The 11,276-nt window shown below is 45.1% G+C and overlaps 1 protein-coding gene across 1 annotated transcript; it reads left to right on the top strand.

The window, feature by feature from the left end:
* Positions 1–3,594: 3,594 nt before the first annotated feature.
* On the top strand, positions 3,595–9,700 carry AWAT1 (acyl-CoA wax alcohol acyltransferase 1). The gene is made up of 7 exons (XM_011943149.1): positions 3,595–3,705; positions 4,653–4,760; positions 4,997–5,067; positions 5,969–6,173; positions 7,130–7,301; positions 8,774–8,973; positions 9,175–9,700. Exons 1-7 carry the CDS (start codon positions 3,630–3,632, stop codon positions 9,327–9,329), a joined length of 987 nt encoding a protein of 328 aa, XP_011798539.1. The 5' UTR covers positions 3,595–3,629; the 3' UTR covers positions 9,330–9,700.
* Positions 9,701–11,276: the final 1,576 nt, after the last annotated feature.

The following is an 11,276-nucleotide window of genomic DNA, read 5'->3' as shown; positions in this document are numbered from 1 at the left end:
ACTCTTCACAGTGACACTATACCTATGCTTATATTTGTATAGACAAAAAGTCAAGAAAGATAGATACCAGGATGTTAACAGTTAGCAGTGGTCATTTCTGGATAGTGAGATTATGAATTACTTTTGTTCCCTTTATACTTTTCTGAGTGCTCTGAAAATTTTATGATTTACATGGATTATTTTCATAATCAGAAATAAAAGGAAATAAATTTCCATTTTGGGAAAAAAGCAAGCAAGCCATTGTTTCCAACCTGGAGGTGCAAACCTCTGAGGAGTGGAAGAATAACTTAATTATACAAGGATTCCAGAAACCTCTACCTGACCCAAGCCTTGCTTAGAATGAATAAATAATATGCTTGCAGCACACTTTTCTTTCAAATGCATATAAATACTGTCATTATGTATATACACAGTGGCTTTATTTTGTTACATATTATCATGTGGAGATCCACGGCATTGTAAACATTAAAATACTAAGGCGATGGGTGGGATCTAGTGCCAAAAAGAAAAATATATATACAGATCAACTCGCTTAGCTCAAGTGTCTTCTCAACAATTTACTTCCTTTTTTTTCTAGGGGAGGCAGGAGGAAATACAGGAGAAAAACTGAGAATTCACACATTATTAAAAGTTAACCCAGGAGGCTAGCTTCCTGGAGGAGACAACTTACAAGGATGAGAGAGCATGGAGAGGGAGTTGGTGTAGGCCCAGGATATTCTATTCTGGAAAGACAGAGTGCTAATCTCCCCCATATTGTCAGGGGCGAGTCTCCATCCTCAACCACAGGATGTCATCACATCAGTAGGGCAGTGGTGCCATAAGACCTGAGTGCTAACATTTGCTCTAGGGCCAGGCTGGTTTCCAGTAAACAGGAAGACCTGGAGTGGGAGGGCAAAGTAGGCAGAACTTTTTCTTTTGCCAAAATGCCTCAAAGGTGAGCACCTGCCTTCCTTCCTTTCTCTCATTCTTTCTTCTCCCCTTTTGTAATGTGTTCCTTGTCTTCTGTTTCTGTATGGCCTCTCATCCCCCACTCAAGTCCCCAGGACATATGCCCCCATAAGACTCTAGTGATCTCATTACATGTAAGAAATCATCCAACCATAGACCCCCAAACTAAGATCCTCACTTACTGATCCTTCTCTTAACACCGAGGCCCTAGGGCTTTCAGGCATTAAGAGCAGACATACTGACAAATAAGATATGGTCCCAACCTCTTTAGAGGCATGCAATCTTCAGGTGGAAAAAGCAAAAAACAAAACCAAAAACCACACACACACACACAACCACGTTTGCTTTAATGGGCATAAAGTTACAACAAGAGTCAAAGAGAGAAGTGAGGGCTTTGCTTCCCCCCTCCCACTTTGGCCTGTATTTGAGACTAACTTAGGAATCACGCTCCACACCCCACCCCTGCTCATGGAAGCTTGGAAGACTGGCTTACTCCAAAGAAAAACAGTCTTCACTAAGTCAGTGGCAATGGAAAAAAAGGAGGGGAGGAAGGGAGATTGTTGTATATTAAAAGAAAAATAAGATCTTGACAAAGGGATCAAATGTGAATCACTATAGTCTTTGAATCCAGCTATCAATCTGCAAGAAATACAGAGGAACATGCTGAAGCACCGTAAGTATGAGATAAGCAAAATCCGAACTGTGGGAAATTCTACAGGTCAAATGCTGTGGGCTCTTCAACAGCTAAAGCATAAGGAAAGGAAAGGGATGGGAACCGACTTAAACTCTTCAAAAGCACCAAAGTCATGGAAGTCAAGGAAAGACCGAGAAACTAACCCAATCTGAGTATGTGGTTAAAAAAAATAATAAAATAAAATAAAATAAAAACAGAGACACTGTCACAGATTGGAGGAGACAAAGGAGAGATGATGATTAAATGCAATGTGAGATTCCAATGGGATCCTGGGACAGAAAATGGACATTTGTGGAAAAAACTGATACAGTACAAATAAAACTTGGTGTTTAGTAAATATAAATGCACCAATATTGGTTTCTTAGTTGTGATAAATATACCATTGTTAATAAGATGTTAACATAAAGGGGAAGCTACACGAAGGGTGTAGAGAACTCTCTATACTATCTTTGCAACTCTCTCATAAATCTAAAACTATTCCAAAATAAAAAGTAAAAATGGCCAGGTGTGGTGGCTTATGCTGGTAATCCCAGCACTTTGGGAGGCTGAGGTAGTAGGATTTCTTGAGCTCAGGAGTTCAAGACCAGCCTGGGCAGCATGGTGACACCCCATCTCTACAAAAAATAAAAAATTAGCCAGGCACGATGGTGCATACCTGTAGTCCCAACTACTCGGGAGGCTGAGGCTGGAGGATCACTTAAGCCTCAGAGATTGAGGCTGCAGTGAGCTGTGTTTGCACCACTACACTCCAGCCTGGGTGACAGAGTGAGATCCTGCCTCAAAAAAATAAATAAATAAATAAATAAAATAAAAAAGAGAGAGAAAACTTCAAGGACAAATCAATATTTAAAATGGGGAAGACTAAACCACAGTCATTAGGGAAGTACATTTAGGTAAGAAAACCATAGAAATGCAAGGAAAAGATGACTCTGAATGTCAAGATGATGGTTACTTGGGAGGAGGAAGTGGATTGTGGCTGGAATGGGGCACATGGAGAGCATCCTGGGGTGGATAGAAAAGTTCATCTTCTTCACCAAGTGGTGGTTACGAGGTGTTTGTCTTACAACAATTCATTAACCAATACATTTGTTTTAAGTGGCTCTCTGTATCTGGGTTCTATTTTATCATGACAGACAAAGAGCAAGAGACTGACACATAAGGCACATAACATCCAAATATAACCAGTGGACCTTGTTTGGATGTGATTCAAATTGGCCAACTATAGAAAGACATTTAAATATGGACTGGATATTAGATATTATTAAGGAAGTATTAAATTTGTTAAGGGTGACATGGAAGAAAACATCTGTATTTTTTGTAGATGCACAGTGATGCATTTAGGGATGAAATGACATGCTATCTTAGAATTGCTTTAAAATACTCCAAGGAAAAAAAAGGTGGGGAGATAAATGAAACAAGTATGGAAAAATATTAATAGTTGTTGAAGATGAACATGAAGATAAAAATTTGTTGCATCTTCTCGCTTTTTGTGTGTTTGGAAATTTTCATAATAAAAGTTAAAAGTGGGGCAGCCCCAAAGCGGCCTGCTTCAGGGCAACAAAGGCCAAATCCCAGGTGCTCCCCACACCACAAATCCCCAGAACTCCCTTCTCAGCAGTCATCTCCCTAAGGTCACAATCCCTACAGTTTCTGAGTAGCCTGTGAGGAGGTTTCACCTTCTCTAGGTCCCTGTGTCACTCCGACTACATGGCAGTCATTCTCACCTTTCTCCATCTTGATGTGCTAATAATCCTAGGAAAGACAGTCAAAGGGCAAATGGGCTGGACCAGACCTGACGGGGCAGTCCTTGTATTTCAGAACCTGCCCCTGCAGTGGGTGGGGGCAGGGAAGGACAAGAGGGAAGAGGGCAGGTACAAACTCCTCATAGTCATATGCATTCACGATTAAGTGAACTTCCAGAGGCTGGTGGCACCTTTGGTTGGAACACTGTTCTGAGATCTCTGCCTCCCTCAGGCTCCCAAGAATCATGCCTCATTCCAAGCAGCCTAGTCACTTCCAGAGTCTGATGCTTCTGCAGTGGCCTTTGAGCTACCTTGCCATCTGTGAGTATTGACCCAAGAGTGCATAGCAAGAAGCCAGAGTCAGAAGCCAGGGCCAGATCTAGGGTGACTTTCAGGGCCATGTGAAGTCTCATCTCGAGCCTTTCCATCATCTAAGATTGTACTAGAGAGTAAAACCAAGGAGTCTCGAGTTCCATGAGTGCCCTGGAGAAGAATGAGATAGAGCCCCAGGAGACAGTAAGAATATGTAGGGGGAGGGGCGGGGGATGGAACAGGGTCATGATGGATATGAGTAGATCTAGTTAATTTCAGCCCCTTCCTAATCCTTACTATCTAGAGAGGAAAAGTGAGGCCCAGGGAATGCTCCCTTATGATCATGGGGAATAGGACAGAGAAAACATTAGCATCCCAGACTTAAAGAAGTATAGCCTGGGTTTGAACCATAGAGTTGTCTATTCTGGGAGTGGGATGGTGGTAGCATGGGGGAAGACAGTGTCCATGGAAAGAATGGTGAATGAGCAAAAGGACAAGCATCGTGGATAGGAAACAGTAGAAGGATGCAGATGCTGGGTGGGCAGTGTGTAGGAAGATATGGATAGCACAGAGGTGAGGGAGAGTGGGCTAGGGGCTTAATGAGGGATGATGGATAGGGAGGGAGACAGGAGACAAGAGGAAAAAGATGGTTACCAAATGAGGGTAGGAGGGAAAAAAAACTGGTAGGAAGTAGAGAGCAGGAGTACAGAGATAGTGGCTGTACAGGGAACCAGGTGGACAGGGATGACAGGTAGGCAGAGAAATAGGGCTTGTGTATGGTAGATGATAGAGGATAAGTTTGAAGGACAAGTAGACATGGATGATGACGAACAGGACCTGGATTGTGCTGAGGGCCAGGACCAGAGGCTTAGGTAATGTGGAGGGCTGGTGATGGGACTGGGCATAGTCAAGGTCTGCTGGCAGCACAAATTTGGTCTAACCTGGTCCCTCATCAGTTTGGATCTTGCAGCCATTGTTCATCTACTTGCTGTTTACATCCTTGTGGCCGCTACCAGCGCTTTACCTTGCCTGGTTGTTCCTGGACTGGAAGACCCCAGAGCGAGGTAAGACTCACAGACCTAGAAAGAAGAATGTTCCATCATAACCTGCAGCCAGGGAGTCCCACTTGCCATACCACAGGCTCCTCATCCAAGTTCTCAGATGAGCTGGGCCAAACAGGACTATCCTAGGGTCTCCTCCTTTCCCACCTCTCTAGCAGGGCCATGCCAGGGAATCCCTGAGCCCGTGGAATGTATGGGGTGGCACACACTGACATCATCCCCTACTGCTTTTGTCTCAGGTGGCAGGCGTTCGTCCTGGGTAAGGAACTGGTGTGTCTGGACCCACATCAGGGACTATTTCCCCATTACGGTAAGTATCTCTTCCCCGGTGTCCTCAGAGTTCCCAAAACTCTGAGGCCAAAGTCATTTATGCCACATGACTAGAGTTGTCCATAAGGAAGGCAAGTATTCCAGGGAAGTCTCAGTCTATGCTAAATATACTTCAAGATTCAACATTTCTGCTGAGTACTCCATACTCTGCTAGGAAACTTTGTACACCCTTGGCATCACTTGCCAGCTGACACAGGCAGAAGGCAAGCACAGTTCAGATCAGTTTAATAAGCATGGATTGAAAATCTACTCTGAACCACGTTAGGAGCACAGGGAAATGAGTAGGATGCAATTCTCTGCCATCGAGGAGCTCACATCTAATGGGGAGGACATTAGTATAAAGTATATTATTTGTTTGGCACAAGGTACAGAAGTAGTTCAGATGGGGGATAAGGAAAGGCTTCACAGACACAGTGATATCTAAGCAGGGTTTTCCAAGTTCAATACAAGTTACTTAGACAGGCACTGGAAGGGGATTGGCGGGAAACGATTCCAGGAAGAGGTTCCAGAAATGTACTGCTATGCTGATCCTCAGGGCACTCTTTGGAGTATACAACAAACACTGCCCTGACTTTTAGAGCCAAGCTTCCTGATCTTTTTCACAAAAGTGTTCATAGACAATGATAACTTGCACAAAGCACACTGACATAGATGGCTGAGGCTACTTCTAGCCACAGGCAGGAGATCTGGCAGTTCTAGCTGTCCCAGATTGTTGTCCAATGGCCTCAGAGACCAGTACCTCAGCCCTCCTGAAACCCATTCAGAAAATCTGTTGGAAAGCTCTGCTTTAGAGAGCACCCTGATCCCTGAAGTGTCACCACCCTTGTTTCTGCCATGTAATCTCATTCCACCACCTCTGGCATTTCTCTCCACGGCTGCAGATCCTGAAGACAAAGGACCTGTCACCTGAGCACAACTACCTCATGGGGGTTCACCCCCACGGCCTCCTGACCTTTGGTGCCTTCTGCAACTTCTGCACTGAGGCCACAGGCTTCTCGAAGACCTTCCCAGGCATCACTCCTCACTTGGCCACGCTGTCCTGGTTCTTCAAGATCCCCTTTGTTAGGGAGTACCTCATGGCCAAAGGTGCTTCTGACCATACTTACTGGAGCTTCTGGTCCACGTTTCTGCTTGGAAATGCGCCCTTTTAAATCCCATCCCCTCCTCCCCAACCCCCGCCCCCATGTCATTGTAGCATACTAGTCAAAAGCATATGTTCTAGAGCTAAGCTGCCTGGGATCGAACCTAGCTCTGCCACTTACGTGGTCTTGAGCAAACTATCCTCAGTTTCCTCATCCATAAAGTGGTGCAGATGAAAACAGTCTGACCTCAGTTGTGGGATGATGACTAAGTGAGATGATGCAAGTAAACAATTCAACACTGGCCAGGTGTGGTGGCTCACGCCTGTAATCCCAGCACTTTGGGAGGCTGAGGTGGGTGGATCACCTGAGGTCAGGAGTTCGAGACCAGCCTAGCCAACTTGGGGAAACCTCATCTCTACTAAAAATACAAAAATTAGCCAGGCATGGTGGTGGGCGCCTGTAATCCCACCTATTCAGGAGGCTGAGGCAGGAGAATCGTTTGAACCTAGGAGGCGGAGGTTGCAGTGAGCCAAGATCACACCACTGCACTCCAGCCTGGGTGACAGAGCGAAACTCTGTCTTAAAAAAAAAAAAAAAGAAAAAAAGAACTTGACACAATGCCTGCCACAGAGAATATGCTCAATAAATAATAGCTGTTTCTCTTAATGGAAAAAAAAAAGGGTACCATTATACATGGGATTCAGAAAGTCCTTCTGGTTATCCCACTGAAAACCTTCCTACCAGTTTTGACTCAGTGCCTCCTGCAAAATGAAGATATTGCCTCAACATGAGCTATTCTGTTTGTCAACAACCTTTTCTTCTTCACACTCTTTAGTACCATCTCATTGCTCCTCTCCTCCTAGGAACTATGGGAACAAGCCAGTGAAGAGCAGAGAATAGAGTGTTCTCGCTTAGCAATTTTCTCCTCTCCTGATCATTTTGCTCCTTGATTCTCTTTAGGTGTGTGCTCCGTGAGCCAGCCAGCCATCGACTATCTGCTGAGCCATAGCACAGGCAACCTCGTGGGCATTGTAGTGGGAGGTGTGGGTGAGGCGCTGCAAAGTGTGCCCAACACCACCACCCTCATCCTCCAGAAGCGCAAGGGGTTCGTGCGCACAGCCCTCCAGCATGGGTAGGTGTTCCCCCCAGAGGGGCAGTGCATGGTGTTCCCTGAGCAGCATGATCTTGTAGGTGAGGCCAGAATGAATCAGATGTGGATTTTGCCCTCAAGGAACATACTACCAAGTAAGAAAGATGGGTCATCCAGTCCTTCCGAGCTAGCTCGACTAGTTTCTAAGAGGTCAAACCATAAACCCAGGTTCAATATCAAGGGAACTGGGCCAAAGCTGGCATATAGATGACGCCCACATTATCTCTATCAATACTGATATCTACACCAGTCTGCTAATGGTAAGTGCACGGGGCAGTACAGTATAATGAGTACGTGTGCAGGATTGGGAGTCAGGAGCCTGATTTAAAATCCTGGTTCCATGACTGTGCACTCTGGGACAGGTTCCTTAACCATTCTGAGCCTTGGTGTTTTTCATCTTAATGATGTGGCTAAGAACTGTACCTACTCCACAGGGTGATTGTGGGCTTTAAATGAATTTATCCCCACAAAACACTTACCACGTCCCTGGCACACTATAAGAGATCAATAAATGTTAGTCACTGTGATTTAGGGACCCAGGGCTGGAGCTGTAGAGTGCCCCACTGGGTCAGCAGGCCAGCTCTCTGGACACAGGGACAATTGTCCTATTGCAGACCTAGAGAAGAGGGGAGTATTTCTTCCAAGGACCTTGCCTGAAGGGCCTGTTCACCAGTTGGAAGTATCATGTAGGGAAGAGCGCTCTGAGTTGGGAGTCCTGGGTTCTAGTCCAGGTCCTGCCAGTCACTGACTGCCTGAGTGAGCATCCCTTCCTGAACCTGTACTTCTGCATCCTCCACTGTGCCCTCCACGGCCTTTGCTGTGAGGAACCAGTAATGTAACATATGTCAAAGTGCTGAGAGATTGTTATTAGCAAGTCACCAAGATTTGTGTAAGAGAGATTTACTCTTGTCTCCCTCATGGAATTTGAGCCTGACTACCCAGGGCACTGTTCAGGGTGGATTCTCATGGTCTGTGGAAGGGAAACAACTTTTCTCTGCTCTAATCCTATAACCCAAGGACAGAATACCTTACGCATCGCCCCCTTGGGTGAAGGGCATATCACATAAAGTATGGGCATCTGTGCAAAATTACTGTCATCTTCTCTGTGCTTTTTACTGATAGAAACAGAGTTGGATATTCCCCTCCTTGACACCTTCTGGAAACTTTTCATGATATGGGTCTTTCTGGGGATCTCTGCTCAACTTCTCTTGCTTCCCTGACCAACCCCCCACCCCGCTACATCTTGCCCTTGTAATCCTGGCACTCTCACTGGCCTTGAAAATTTCATGACGAGAGACATTAAATAGGGAAACCCTGTTTAGTGTAAGAAAAAATGCTTTGTGTCACCAGGATTTCACCAAAATAGATGAGGGCCTGGCAAGCAAACAAATGTTCTTCTAGGGTGGGTCTCATCCTAGACTGTGTTTAGAAAATAAATTGGAGTTTCCCTACAGGGCTCATCTGGTCCCCACCTTCACTTTTGGGGAAACTGAGGTGTACGATCAGGTGCTGTTCCATAAGGACAGCAGGATGTACAAGTTCCAGAGCTGCTTCCGCCGTATCTTTGGTTTTTACTTTTGTGTCTTCTATGGACAAAGCTTTTGTCAAGGCTCCACTGGGCTCCTGCCATACTCCAGGCCTATTGTCACTGTGGGTGAGTGCCACTCTCAGCCCCAATGCCACCTCAGGTTTCTCAACCTCAACCTCAGCCTGGCCCCACCAAAGAAGACGGCAGCAGAGGGGAAGGTGGGAGCTGATCTGGGATGCAAGAGTCAGGCCAAAGGTAGGAGAGGGAGGTTAAAGGAAGAGGAGGTTCTAACACTTTCCTTTTCTCTTTTCCCATCTCTCTTGGCAGTTGGGGAGCCTCTGCCACTGCCCCAAATTGAAAACCCAAGCCAGGAGATGGTGGACAAATATCACGCACTTTATATGGATGCTCTGCACAAACTGTTTGACCAGCATAAGACCCACTATGGCTGCTCAGAAACCCAAAAGCTGTTTTTCCTGTGAATGAAGGTACTGCATGTCCAGGAGCACAGAAGTGCCTGCCTTGAAGAAGAGACTCGCCTGCCACTAACCAAAGAGAGGCAGGAGATGAGGGAGGTTATATGCGGTAGGGGAGGACATGAGGAATTCCTTCTTTGCCTTCTTGCCACAGGGCCCCTACAGGAGTTCTTTCTGAAGAGCTGCACACAGTCATTCCTCAAAGGAAGGCATCCTACTGCCCCTCATGCTGGGGCCTGATGCCTGGTCATCATTTGAGTGCCCTAGGACACATTAGCAGTCACTGCATATTCCCCCAGCCCCTGGGCAACTATCTACTTTCTGTCTCTGTGGATTTGCCAATTCTGAACATTTTATATAAATGGAATAATACAATATGTGGTCTTTTGTGGCTGGCTTCTTAGCATAACGTTTCCAAGGTTTATCCACGCTGTAGCACATATTAGTGTTTCATTCCTTCTTATGGCTGGACAACACTCCATTGTATATAGGTATACTACATTTGTTTATCCATTCACCACTGGATGGACACTTGGGTCTTTTCCACTTTTTAGCTGTTATGAATAGTACCGCTTTAAATACTCATGTATGTACAAGTTTTTGTGTGGTCCTCTGCCATCCCCAGATATAAAGGCTTATCTTATGCCCACACCACTGACAAGCACGGCTTTAGGATAGATAAAAGGTACTCAGGATCATTTTTTAGTTGGCGTGGGCATTTCCCATAAGTCACCTTGTCATAATGATCCTCTGACTTCATAGTCCCAGGGCACTTGCAACCATCCTCATAGCCTACTGTGGGGAATACACTTGATATCTATGTTTTAAAGCCTTACTAAATTCTGTTTAAAAGTTTTTCTTGCCGGGCGCAGTGGCTCACGCCTGTAATCCCAGCACTTTGGGAGGCCAAGGCAAGTGGATTGCTTGAAGTCACGAGTTAAAGACCAGCCTGACCCCGTCTCTACTAAACATACAAAAATTAGCCGGCATGGTGGCACACACCTGTAGTCCCAGCTACTCGGGAGGCTGAGGCAGTAGAATTGCTTAAACCCAAGAGGCGGAGGTTGCAGTGAGCCGAGATGGCATCACTGCACTCCAGCCTGGGAGACAGAGTGAGACTCTATCTCAAAATAAATAAATAAATAAATAATAAATAAATAAAAGTTTTTCTTAAAGTTGTATTCTGAGAATCTTAAAAGAATAAATAAAAACACAGATGTCTCTTCCTTCACGAGGCAGCCAACAAGAGACACTTAAAAACACAGCAAATGACCAAAAGTTAAAAGACCATTTAGACTACTAGCTTTTTTTTCCCTTTGCTTAACCTTTAAATATTGGGTCTTGGTAGAGTCTCATCCTCTTCTCTCACATTCTACTGTTTCAGGTCTGAGACATCTATTTCTAACCCAGATTTTCCTCATAAGCAAAGAGCGCGATAAATCCAATTTACCAATCTCCAACAAGCACCTCAACCTCAACATACCCAATACCAGTTGAGTCACTGTCCTTCTCCCAACTTCATAACTTATCACCAAATTGTATCAATTTTACCACCTTCATATTAATCCAACCTGTCCCCTTCTCCCCTTCTACAGTCACAATCTAGTCAAAGCCCTCAACATTCCAAGACTATTTCTACTCCCTCTAGAAAAGCCCTCTTTAATCAACCCCATCCATCATACTATTTCCAGGGCAATCTTGCTAAAACTTATATCTGACTTGTCATTCCCCTGCTTAAATCCTTTACTGTTCCTACAATACCTCCACCAAAAAATCCTAAATTTTACTCTGGGTACCAATAATGTTCCTTAGATGTTAATGACTATTGCACAGAAAAAAATAATTCCATGGGGGTGCAGTGGCTCATGCCTATAATCCCAGCATTCTGGGAGGCCGAGGCGAGTGGATCACCTGAGGTCAGGAGTTCGAGACCAGCCTGGCCAAAATGGTGAA

Source organism: Colobus angolensis, unplaced genomic scaffold (assembly GCF_000951035.1).
Source record: "Colobus angolensis palliatus isolate OR3802 unplaced genomic scaffold, Cang.pa_1.0 Scaffold216, whole genome shotgun sequence".
NCBI lineage: Eukaryota > Metazoa > Chordata > Mammalia > Primates > Cercopithecidae > Colobus > Colobus angolensis.
The sequence above is the reverse complement of the archived record's forward strand: the minus strand, read 5'-3'. Positions and strand labels throughout refer to the sequence as shown.

Excerpts from the sequence above, each read along its gene's own strand:
- AWAT1 (XM_011943149.1), top strand. The coding sequence starts at position 3,630 with ATGCCTCATTCCAAGCAGCCTAGTCACTTCCAGAGTCTGATGCTTCTG. Across the intron at positions 3,706-4,652 it reads TTTGAGCTACCTTGCCATCT|TTTGGATCTTGCAGCCATTG; the intron begins GTGAGTATTGAC and ends GTCCCTCATCAG. Across the intron at positions 5,068-5,968 it reads GGGACTATTTCCCCATTACG|ATCCTGAAGACAAAGGACCT; the intron begins GTAAGTATCTCT and ends CCACGGCTGCAG.